At 31.9% G+C, this 13,746-nt stretch overlaps 1 protein-coding gene across 1 annotated transcript in view; it reads left to right on the top strand.

The window, feature by feature from the left end:
• The first annotated feature begins 4,328 nt into the window (after positions 1–4,328).
• The window catches only part of LOC136981962 (astacin-like metalloprotease toxin 2), an 84,857-nt gene continuing 75,439 nt past the window's right edge, over positions 4,329–13,746 (top strand). The window contains exon 1 of the mRNA XM_067278387.1: positions 4,329–4,441. Coding sequence (XP_067134488.1) covers positions 4,329–4,441 — 113 coding nt within the window. The remainder of the gene's footprint in view (positions 4,442–13,746) is intronic.

Raw genomic sequence — 13,746 nt, 5'->3', positions numbered from 1 at the left:
CTTGCTCGTTTGTTGGATATAGCTCTACTGCCGTTTGGAACTGATCGAGTTCATCTCTGGACAAATAGGCTCGATTTCTTGTCGTCAGAATGTTCAGATCTGTATCAGAGAAATCACCCGAAGCTAGATGTTGTAAGACATCTGTGAAGGAAATACTGCGCTATTTTGTCTGTGAGAATTACTAAGTTCAATGAACTTCTCAAAAGAATCAAATGCGAATCTACCTTGTTGAGACATTACATCGTAAAAAACACTCGAGTAGAGAGGAGTATCTTTAACAGGAGGAAGCTGACGAAAATCACCAAACAAATAGATAAAGAATCCACCAAAAGGCTCATCTTTCTCGGGGTTTATCTCCATCAATCTTCTCTCGATCATGTAAAGCATTCTTGCACCAATCATTGACATTTCATCGATGACGATGAATTTGAGCGACTTTATCTCGATCTGGAATCTCTGTGCAGCTTCTTCATTTAGAGATCGAAATTTCGTACTAACGATAGGAAGATGAAGAAGAGAATGGATCGTAAAGCCATCAATATTGATCGCTGCTGCTCCAGTGGGGGCACAAATCTTTATAGAATCAGGTCTTATAGCTAATCTGACCCGTCGAACAATTTCCTTTATCACAGTGCTTTTCCCAGACCCTGCCTTACCTTGAATAACCAATCTCTTCTCACAATGAATAGACTGAACGATTAGAGACTTTATTTGGTTATCAATAATATCTAAAACTAAACGTTGGTCAGATGAAAAGTTAACTTGGGGACAGTCAGCTATTTCTTCTCGCATTCTTCGAGCATTCTTATATGTCTTCAAGAACTCAGAAACATCATCCATAGAATAACAGAGGGCATGGAATTCCAATCACGAGATAAATCAACCAATCTATGGCCTAAGGTTGTGTCGACAGCAGTACCTCTGAAGCCAGCGACAATCATAAATGGCTCCTGTATATTGTCTTTATTAATCGCTCAGGAAGGAAGCCTTCTTCCTCTGGCTGTGGAAACTGTAAATGTTCTATCGTACCAATGCCACTCCTCTCATATGCCTCAAACCATGTTTCCCACCCAATTCTATCAAGAATACTGCAGAACTCACCATAGAATGGAATGTAGAGAATGCATTGGAATTTGTAAAACTGTTCTTATTTGTCAGGATCTGTATCAAGCTTGATTCGTGGAAAAATTCTGATAACTGCATCTTTCTTACGACAAATAAACCTTTCACCTCTTTTATACCACCTCTTTGCGAAACCAATCAATGACAACTTTGACGCTCACGCCAAACCCGATCACTCTGTTTTGACATACTAGGCATAGCAAAAATGTAAATGGCTTACTTTTGTAGTACGACAGAACTCCAAAATTTGGCAGTTGGCAATAGAAAACAAACTCAATTAAAAGTCCAGGCACTGAAGAGCACAATCACTAATTCGAGGCAGCATTGCCAGATGTTTTTATTGTTTGTAGCCAAAATTTTCAAAAAAGTAGCCAACCCCAAAAAGTTTCTTTTTAATAACCCGAGATTTGACAATAAAATAGAAAACACAACATTCGTGCTTTTCCAGCAATAACTTTAATCACAATAAATGTTTGCGGCCAATTTACAGCCCTGTAAACTGATTGGAAATAAGGATCGCATGACTCAAAATATAAGCACACACCGGCCTGCAGGAAGCGGCTGCCAAGCAAGTTTAATAATTTCTGATTTTGTATAAATGTAACGTTTTAATAAGAAAACTTTATTTTTATATCTGTTGTGTATCTAGTTAGCAATAACACTTATCTTTCAAAAATACCATTTCCGACCACTAGATGACGCTTCTACACGTGCGTGCAGGAAGCGACTAACACTTGACTTTATGCATTCCTTGTCAACAAAATAACTCTAGAATGAGTTGTCCAATCTTGATGAAATTTTCTACGACGACTCAAATTCACTCAAGGATGGACTGATTAAAATTTCAACTCTCAAAAATGATCCATACTGAAGAAAAACCCCTATCTCCAGTTCTACAGAAACGGATCATTTTTGAAAGTTGAAATTTTAATCAGTTCATCCTTGAGTGATGATGAGTCTCCCAAGAAAATTTCATCAAGATCGGACAAATCATTCCAGAGTTATTTTGTTGACAAGGAATGCACGAAGTCAAGTATTAGTCGTCACTACGTTCTGACAATAAAGGAAGTTAAAATCCATTCTACAAGAATTTTACGTACAGTATCTGAACTCTGTAGTAATTTACTGGATTTCCATCAGTTGAGGATTTTGTTAAAATTTATTGTTTAAATTTCCATATAAACTTATATTTTATCTCGAAAAGTTTCAACTATTGGAAACATTGAAATGATGCGTTTTAGATTACTTTTCTAGTTTAATTGGCTCTTTTGCAGTTAGACTGTCGAATTTCGAAATCCTAAGCGAAGATAACTTCCGAACTAAGGAGAAAATGCTAATAAGCAATTGTGTTAAAACTATATATTTTAAATGAGAGATTTAACCAATGGAAGCACTTAAGATGATAAGCTGTCATTATGTAAATACGGATAGACGTGACAATTAAACTTTAAGAATGTAAAAATATACAATTTTGAAGACTTATAAAAAGAAAACCTTTTGAAGTTTTCTAAACGTCCATTCTCAATTACTAACACAATCAACACTGGCAGAGTTGATTTTCTTTTATAGGCTCTTCTCTCTTACACTTATAGAAATGGTTTAAATGTTCCTGAAACGTCGAATATACGTAAAGAAATGTATATGTAACCCTCGGTTTACGCGGCAGTTCCGTTCCTACAAAAGCCGGCGCAAATCGAATCGGCGTAAAATGAACCCAAATTTACAGTGAGGTATAGTTCAAACTTTCCATAGTTGAAAGGATACGCTAACCCGACGTAGAGCTACAGACGAGCGGAGACACTGATTGGTCGACCGCCGGCCGCCGTAGCGCATATATAAGGTCAGTTTGAGCGGGAAAATTGAAGGTAGCTAAGGAGAGAGATAGATATCGTCTGGCCAACGAGTAGATTTGTCTCATTAACAATAATTTGTGATCGTCGGAAGTGCTACTGCGTCGTAAGGTGTTTTCCTGAACGAACTATACGGGATACATTCAATGGATTCGAACGCCATTTATTGGACTATTAAGTTTAATAACTTGACTCGTGGGTACCTAAACGTTTAGTATTTTAAGATTAATTTAATGTAAATGTATACATACCCAATAATATTAAACAGAAAAAATAAATATAGTATATTCAATAAAAATCTTTGTTTTAACGAATGTACAATGTCGCGGCTCAGTAAATACGTCAACACTGAAACGGAAATCAGTCTAGCATAGGAAAAATCAGGGAATTACATCGCAAAACGGCGAATTGCGCCGCGGCGTTACTGTGAATCGGCGTAAATTGAACCGGCGTAAACCGAGGGCTACCAATATATTAACCCATTACTCCACCTTACCATTGATGCCAACTCTGAGTAGCTATAACCCATTCTGCTCCACAATAATAGAGTTGGCGCCGATGAACCCTACTGTACAAAATATAAAATAGAATATTCAGAAGCAAATTAAAAATTTCTTGTCAATGTTATAATTTATTATGGTATTAATGAACGACGTTTAAATTAAATTTACTGGTTAACTGAAACTGAATGTTAATTTGTTGACACTACAATTAATTAAAGAAGAACGTTATCGTACAGTCTCGTTTAGAATGACAAATATATTAAGATCATACGTACACAAAGATTAATTCAATGGTTATATAATCCCTTAGTAATCCGAATACAATCCAAAACTTTGAGTCGTGAACTTTGACCTATCGAACAGGAAGTTTTGCCGTTAATATACACGCTAATAAACTCCGATTCTGATTGGCTATGGGTGACATTTTTATATGCTAATTGCTTTACACGAATGCACCGTATTTTCTCGATTAATCCCTATGATTCAAATAAACAAACAAAATTCAGTTTTCGAGTAAATCCCGGGAAATAAAGTCGCTATTAAAAATAAACCCCAGATTAAAAGCATAACGTTAAAGTAACTTCACTGTATAAGGCTTATACAGTGTAAGTACTTTAATTAAAAACATACTATATATCTTTATTTCAAACAATTGGGGTTTTGTTTAATCACCGGAATTAAACGGAGTCGACCCCCTAATGATAACGTTCTAACGTTAGTTTACAGCTGCATATCAAACTTCTACAATTACCTAATATTTTTTGAAGTCTTCTCAGTCATTTTAATAAATTTTACACTTCTTAGGAAATAAATAAATGTAAAACAAATTAAATTTGAAGAATTATTAATTAAGATGGCTGCCATCAACGATAAAATATTAGTAAAATTTGTGAGACCAGGAGATAGAGATGTCGAGATTCTCTTAAGTCAAGAAGAATGTAACAGAGTTGAACAAGATATTTGCTTGTATAATTACAGAAATTTAATCTATTCAAGTATTATTTTTAACAGTATTATGTATACAAGTAAATACGTGTAATTACAAATAATGAAAGTTATATACAACAATGCCGAATAATTGAGGCGTAGAAAAGTTTTCTACATAAAGCTGAAATTGCTTAAAGTAGCTTAACGTGCCCACAATTTCACGTGTAATAAATTAATACCCAGAATTAAGTTATTACACCAATATGTGCGTAAAATAAAAGCTGACAGAGCCAGTTAGTTAGCTATTGAGAAGATAACAAGGCTCTGCTAGTGTACTTTGAAAACAACTCACACAGTATGTTTAGTGAGAGACTTTCTGTCCAAAAATGCGATTACCTAATCAGATCGTCTTGCCTATTGCCCTAATTTATTTCCCTGTGATCTCTTGTTATTTCCAAAATTAAAAAGTTATATTATTAGCTATTGCAAACACAATGTAAAAACTGACTTGAATATCTATAGACGATATCATTAAAGACAGGTCCAATATCACAGTATATTCCAATGATGTTATGAGTAAAGTAAAGCATTTAGTGATACGGAAGATGTTCCATTGTTAACGATGATTATGTGTCCTTAGAGTGCAATGTCATAGGAGGAAAAGATTCTATCATTTATCATATTACGCTAATCTGACTTCTAATTATTTCTCCATCCTCTTCAAGATATGAAGTAACGAGAGGATGCTACGCAAATAAAACGTTTATTCTAAAATTTTTATAGAAATTAATTGTATTCATAATAATTTTATTTACTATATATATTTTACTATATTTTTAAGGTAAACATATTCGAAAGTGTTTTAAAATAATTTTTAATGATATCTGCTACAGTACAATATCCATGTTATATTCGTGTCGTTTAGACTGTAAAGTGTCGAATCGTTCCGAATGACATGTTGGAAAATGGTTATGCTGGCTCATTATTGCAACCTTTTGCACTAGATCAAACAGATATTACTCGAAAGGTCACTCGATGAGAATAAATCCCTTAAAGTAAAAAGTCCATATTTAAACTTTTAAACCGTATTGAATGTATAAACTATTTGACGAATGGAGTTCATAGATGCTCATTTTTTCAATAGAAACCCTTAAAAGTAACACACGTACAAACACACACAAAACATGAATGAACAAAGCTAGAAAAAACATAAGATTGATTTAATAAATAAGTTAATATTTAGATGTTTCATTCTTTAATATATCCCTAAAGAAATAAAATAGATTTTTTATGTATAATAATTATATATTACTAATTTCTTCTTTTCTCTAGTATATTGAAATCGATGATTAATTATTTAAGCATAAAAAGGGCATAAAAATTATTTTGTAACAGCTGAGTTTTGTAAAATGTACTTAGATGTACTGTACAACTATTTTCCCATAGAAATATTTCACAATATAGTTTAATTTGTATTATTCTTATGTAGTATTTTTATAATTTTTTTTGTCTAAGGCATCATTTTTAATTTTGGCAGATTTCTTATTTGAATAACCATGTTAATTTTCCGACTATGAAAACTCCTAAATATTTTATTGCAAGTTTTTACCTCTGCTAAAATTGTTACCTGATATGGAAACCTTAGGGTTTTGAGACCCTGATTTACTAAAAAAAATGTAGCCCTGTATTGAAACATCGTCACAATAAACAATTGAAATAACGTAACTTTTGATTTACATCAGAGATTCATATATAGTTTATCGGGACCTTCAGATCTTATAGGTTTCCATGTTCTGTCTCAGATTTCATCTATCTAACACCGTTCTTGAGATTAAGTAAAGACAGACAGACGGACTGCCAGACGAAACACAGTGGAAATTTATAGGTGTACAATTTTTTCAAATTGTTACCGAACATAGAGGACGTTATTATACACCTGTGGCGAATTAGGTGGCAGTACTATTAGTACAGTAAATGAAGAAAGAGTACCAAGGGATATTGTACTCACTTGTATCGATGGTCAATTAAAAAGAGGGTCAGAATTGCATCATGCATACGATCTTTTACAATATCCACTGATATTTATAACAAGAGACAATGGTTATTACATAAAAATTCCTTAAGAAATTCGCCTAGAAATAAAACTATATCATGCATGCAGTTTTATGTATACAGATTGATAATTAAACCGAATAGTTGTTACTTACTCTCCAATATTATATGAAATTTTCATTACACGTAATAACATAGAATATTACAAATCTGTTCAGGCTATACAGTACGTTTGCAAATATGTAAATAAAGGATCAGACAAGGCTACTGTTTCCATACTAAACAGTAACGATGAAATAGAAACTTATTTAAACGGCCGCTATATCAGCACACCGGAAGCAGTTTGGAGGTTACTGCAATTCTTCATACAATTCCCTGTGAAAGTATCTTTTGCCTTAACAATAAACGAATCCCAGTTTCAGACGTTGAAAATAGTAAATAGTAAGCATTGACTTAAGAAAAAAAAATGCTTTTCGCACGGACAATTATATGTCGGTCTTTCTTGGCCTGGAAGTGCATGTAATCAATAAATTTTGTTACCAGGTGATAACATTAGATGTTGCCTTTTCAGAGGCCCTGAAATAAATTAAGAAAAGGCATTTATCGGGTGTAAATAAATGTGTATAAAGAGAGAATGTTTGTTTCTTACTTCGAAGTAATCTCAGATTTTAATTCTTTCACCATTGGAAAGCTTATTGCTTTTCGATGTTGAAAGAACTCGAAGCTCTCACTCCTTCTTCCTAGTTTTCATCTCCTCTACAAACACCCAAACTCTTTGACAGATCTGGATTTGCGAACCGGAAGTCACTTTATTTTGATTCAAAAGTTTTTCCCAAAAAGTGTTAGCTTGATGACCTGCACGACTCTATTGTTAAAGGAAAAGTATGATATACAGGGGCAAGCCATTACTAATTTGAGACGGAGAGCATATATATTTTAAATTAAACGAATTAAAGTATGATTAACACCTAATTGCTAGTATAATATAACACAGTTTTACTTTAATTAAGTAATTAATCTTCAGAAAGAATAGATATAAGTTAAAGAGCTTAAAATAAAAATCAATTTCAGTTGCAGTATCGGATTTTTAAAGTTATGGACTCATGTTGATCTTATTTCCATAACAAATTTAAATTTAATTGTATTTAATTATTTGTACGTTGTTTCTATTTATTTATAACATATACAGTACTTGAAAGCGATCTGTAAGATAAAAATTTTATATGAATTTTTATATTATCATTTTTTCATTCGTATAAAACGATACGCTACGTTGAAGGGATCTTATTTTAATACTGAATTCCGTAAAGTATAAGTTTTCAGATTTGATATTCGAATATTTTTTACTTAAATTATTTTTTAATAATTTAGATATCAATGTTGTTATTGATACATACAGGTATCCCTTGTATAACACAGTGGCCACGTTTCTAAAAAGTGCCATGTTATGTGAGTCCGTACTATACAAAACAAAGGACTAAGTACAGTCAAACCTGTTTTTATGCGCTCTTTTTATGTGCGATTTTTATTTGTGCGATTTTTTTAATGCGAATTTTTAATTTGTGCGGTATAGTTGGCGACTAGTCTCGTGCGATTCGTCATGTCTCACGTTGACTTATTATAGCTAAATAAACTTATTATAGCATAAATGCACTTATTATAGTAATATTATTGCATGAATATGCGAAAAATGAAATAATTTACTTTTTAAGTCAACAAAACACCACCTGGACAAAAATATGTAAAACAGACGATAGACCAGACGATGCAGTCAAGTGCTGACATCTGTTGTCAATAAATTCTATTTCGTACGGTTTTGAGTTATTTTCTATGTGAGACTTTTTTATGCGGTCCCTGTTGACCGCATAAAAAAAAATATTTTTTTAATTGTGTTGCGAAAACTATTTTTTACAGCCATTCGTGAAGTTTCGTGCGATTTTTTTTAATGCGTCTTTTTTAATGCGGTCCCTATCCCCCGCATAAAAACAGGTTTGACTGTATACTTTTTATTCACTGTCTTACATCGATTAATTTTTAATAGTTTCTACAGTGTAAAGATAAAGAATTAATCATTGTAAATCTACACACAATTTTGAACATGGTTGTAATTAAGTGAAATCCAATATTACTGCTAAGATGAGAAAACTTATAAATTATATTTTAATTTGAAATCTATAGAAATAATCGGAATTTCGTTTTATTCTCAGCAGTTGAATAATTGCTATTTTCTGTTCTTTGCTTTCTTTTACTATTTTTCAAGTTTACAGCTTGTATTTGTATCTTGATTAATGATCTAATAATATTTAATTCTATATTCTTACAATGGGTAATGTTCGAAACAACAAAACCTCCCACCATTACCTCCCACCATTAAAACCCAAGTATAGCAATCAGCGAAACGTACAATAAATAATGCTGCACGTTTAAGCCTGAATATCTGACGAATGTTTAGTTAATATACAGTACTACAAATTATAAATTTGTCACGATTTTTTCTATTTTAATCATATCTAATTAATTTTATACCATAATATAAGCAATTTTCTCAGTATTAATCCACAAATAGATCAAAACGTGCTAAGATAACTTGTTAATAATATGCTCAAGTATATTAATATATATAATTTTTTCCTCAAGTAGATTTTTTTTCTAAATTTAATTTAACAGATAAAGGATAGTCGGGAGTATCATTTACTTAATGATTTTCTAGAATTAAAGGCAGTAAATTCTTGTTTGAATAGATTTGATGAGTACTTGAAGCTTTCATTTGAGTGAATAAAGTAAATGTTCTATATTTAGTAACTTGCAGAAAGTATTGTCTGTACAAAATGCTAGATTTATTTGTGGTTTCGTTAAGTTTATTTTTAGCAGGGACATAACAAAATAAGTAAAATGTAAGAATGATTTTTAAAAATAGCAATTAAAATGAGTTTTATGTTTAAATAGTTTGGAGAAGAAAAAGTTTTGATGATTAAATTGTTATTGATATTGGTTTAAAATATTATTTTTAAACGTTTTTAAATTGCTTGTAATGAAAAAGAAATAGTTTTTTCTATATTTATACAAACTTACTAAACACACTCTATAAGAAAATTGACAAATATGAAATACTTTTTATCATTTAAAAATGCACAAAAGTGTCCTAGTTGGCAGTAGTATCAACATAGGTCAATAAACCATAAATGTTTACTTTTAATATCAAATACCTGACTTGACCATTCATGAGGAAATTACAGCAAAATAAAAAAATGCAAAAATGTAAATTTAGCTAATGGATCACAAATATTATGATAAATTATAATTCACTTTTCCTTTGAACAACTGACCAGTGTAGAGAAATCGCACTCTAACCAGACAACTCCATATGGCACCCCTCCTTACATAAAAGGCACATTGTATATTAAATTTTATTCTTGCCTATCTCCTTAGTAGATAAAAAAACAGTAACATTTTCTTTTTAGAACACAGTACGCCCTTACAAAGGAAATTTTCTCGTGGCTTTTACTTGGATAACCTTGCAGAGTGGTGCTTCATGTGACTCTTTACGTCTAAGTCGTTCTTCTTTGAATGGATTCTGACACAGTTTGTAAGACGTGATTCTAGGGTCCATTATTGTCAAATATTCTCTTTCATCAAGAAAATATATTGCAATGTTTTCTCTTTAACATCAGATGGTAAGTGTTTTTCGGTATCATTTTTGTTGTTTTTAGCAATGCATATGTTTGAGAGGCCTTAAGGTACTTCGTTTTTCCGCTTTGTGTAGAAAATATAGCACATGTTTTCTTCTCCTACTTACAGACAGTTCACTGGCACATGAGAGAAAAATTACAACCCTAAACTTAAAAAATAAAATTAATATACAGTATATTAAGTTATAAATGTACTGTACAGTGTAATCAGAAAGTAACCATGACCAACTGAATCTGCAGAAACTGTTGTAATTAAGGGATCTAATTGGATATCTGTACTCCAGTATTCCTCGTGGTATGTTTAAAATTGAGGATAAATAACATGTTACTGAAAAATTTCGAATGTAAGTATCATAATTTAATTTTAGCAGCATAAAATTCACTGCGATGAACATCATATAGTATTGGAACGATTTAATTATATTATACCACTTCTGGAGTATTCTTTTCTTCTTCATAATTCATACATTATTCAACTAATTTTATTGTATCAACTAAAGTTTCTGTTTATTTATTAATAATTAAAATTCTTAAACAGTTTTCTTGAATATATAATAAGATAATAAAGGTCAAACTTAACTTAAGATAATAACTTTCCTATGTTAGCTATTGCTGGTGGTAGTAGCTCACTCATACATCTAATGAATTGTGTTTTGTAACTATACACATGCATTCTATTGTTTATAATCGATTAGTTTTAAAAGAAATTATTTTTAATCCAATGCATCAAAGGTAGTGATGTCAGAAAAAAGCTCACGAGAAAATGTGATATATTAGTAGTGAAGATCCTTACGTAATCCGCTAAGATCTTTACGATGATCCGTCTCGAGTTGGTTCTTACGACCTGAGAATATCCGTACAGTACGTCGGTTCGTAGAAAAGTACACCTCCACACTCAGTCCAGTGAATATTTACAGTTTATATACAAAGCAAGTTTGACAACATTACACACACAATGCAACAAAGGTGTGGTGTTTCACGTACAGCTAGTCTGTTGGGGACTATTAGACCCTGGGGAAACTCCGGTCGGTTTTCGGAGTTGGCTCAACCGCGTGGCCGTCCGGTCTCTACACTAACCCTTCTCCGAGGAATTCCTAAGAGGAGAACACTCTCTCTACACCTCACGGGCTTCCTAAGTGTCAGAGACTACCACGTATCCGGTCTCTCGCCCTTCTCCCCGTTCCTCTCGCCACCCTTACCTTTTAAGGAATTCTACGGCGACAGCTTGCGACAAATCAGGTCCTTCCTTTTCCCTGGGAGCTTCCAAAGACGTCCGCCCTACTCCCGACGACGTAGCTTACAGTCGCGTCCGTCCGTTGTTTACATTTTTTTCCAAGCCAACCGACACGTGGCAAACACATTGACCCCTAAACGGAGACGCTACTCCTTTGTTCTTCCCGGCCGTTTATAGCCCCAACGCCAGGTGGGACCAATTATCCTAGTCGCGTGGCTTTCCGAACTCCTACGCTAAAAGCGGACCTTTACATTAATAAAATTCATATAATATTATAACTAGGGTATATTTGATATACAGGACATTTAAAGACGATATCTTTATAGTTACTAGACTTTTTCACGAATTTTTAAAATGGAAACAACTATGATTCACGTTCATTTTTCACTTTCTATTTATAAAATAAATTTGATTTTTAATATTTTTATTTTTACAAAAAAAGTTATTTTATCGACTTCCGAATTATTATTTTTTATTATCGTGAATAAGATATTTAAAAAATACTACTTTTTAAAAACAAATATCATACAAGAAAATACATTTTATGTATAATAAATTATGTCAAAAGAAGTTACGCTCCTTAGATAACTTCGATTGTTTTTTGTAGTGATAATAGTTCAGTTTCTCAGTGTTTTATGGGCACTAAGTTTGCCATAAATCGTAAAGAGGACAATAAAATGAAAATACTGTTATTTATAAGAATGTATACTTTAACTTGTTACAAATTTTAATGTATTAAAATAGAAGTTTTCAATACTTTTAAATTGAAAAGAAAAAGAGAGGGAAGACGAGCAATTATTTATTGAGACGTCGTCCCAATTCCGGGCTTTAATTTTTATTCATATTTTTATAATTTATTTAACTTAAAACATATACTCTCCACCTCAAATTAGCACTGGCTTGCCCCTGTACATCATACTTTTCCTTTAACGACAAAGTCGTGCCGGTCATCTATCTAACGCCTTTCGAGAAAAATTTACATTTTTATAATACTTGTACAGCAAAAATGTACAAAAGCTAGATTATTGTGAAAAAATATTGAAGAAAGCTATACTGTAACTTAAGAGAGATTAAATATGTTGAAATAATAATTCCACTGCTGATTGGAAACAAAAGTCATTCAACTTTCTTTCATTCTAAGGAAAAAATTAGTTCGAGAAAAAGAATATATATATACTGAAATATTAAAGAATTGGTTTAGTTTCCAATTAAGATAAATGCTTTCACAATTTTAGAAATAATCCCAGCGATTGTTAATATTCTCTTTAGCGTTAGCTAACGTGAGATTTTTCTTACCTCAATACTTTTTAAACTAATCATTAATCTTTTCTTTAACAACATTTAAATGTAAATCCTGAAACCGCGGTGCAACACTTAATTTACCGAGTTTTCAATTAGAAATAATTTGTCCAAAACAACGCTGTAAAAATAAGGATAAAATTAGATTGAAATTTTCAAGTTATAAAAATATCGTGTGATTTATAATAGATAAGGTTATACATTATTACCGTATTAAAAGAATTTATTTGTATGAAGTATAAAGAAATTTAAAAATATATGCTCTCCATCTCAAATTAGTAGTGGCTTGCCCCTGTACATCATACTTTTCCTTTAACAATAGAGTCGTGCCGGTCATCTTTTAACTCCTTTCAGGGGAAAATTTTGAATTGAAATAACGTGACTTTCGGTTTTCATCAGAAGTTATATAGTTAATTGGGTCCTCCCGTTCTTAAAATTTCCGTATCTGGTCTCGTCTTTCATCTATCTAACGCTGTTCTTGAGACAAAGGAAGACAGATAGACGGATGACAGTGGGAATTTATAAATCTACAATTTTTTTAAAAATTGCAGCCCAATAATTAACGTAATAATTTTTATTGAAAGTCTCTAAAAGGGGATGTCATTTATTGAAGAAATTGAACATTGATAAAGTATTGCCTGCTTGTAAACTGAGACCAAGGTTTTTGATTTGTTCAGTGATTTTATGATAAGAAGAAAACAAATATTTAACTGAAATACAATATTATAATTTATGGAAAAAATTTTTAATTGGCTTTAGTCAATTTTTCAAATGGTTGCAGATAAGGTTGTATATTAATATGAGGAAGTTTCCATGATTATTTTATTACAAAGATATCTTTTCAAAACTCACAAGGACAATATAAAATTGTAAAAATTAACCGTTTTAACTTACACAATTTATATAAATATGTGTTATATACATATGTATAGTACGTACCAACTATACTAAAGAGGATTCTTCTGCTCTTCGTATTCATGGAAATAATCTTTTCTCTTTCTACACCTAAGGATTTAGATAAATGAGTTAGGCATTGTAAATGACAAACAATTACAGACTTCCTAGTGGAA

This window comes from Centruroides vittatus, unplaced genomic scaffold, assembly GCF_030686945.1.
Source record: "Centruroides vittatus isolate TY-2023 unplaced genomic scaffold, ASM3068694v2 contig_799, whole genome shotgun sequence".
Classification (NCBI taxonomy): Eukaryota; Metazoa; Arthropoda; class Arachnida; order Scorpiones; family Buthidae; genus Centruroides; species Centruroides vittatus.
Note: the sequence above shows the minus strand (reverse complement) of the source record. Positions and strands in the feature narration are given on the sequence as shown.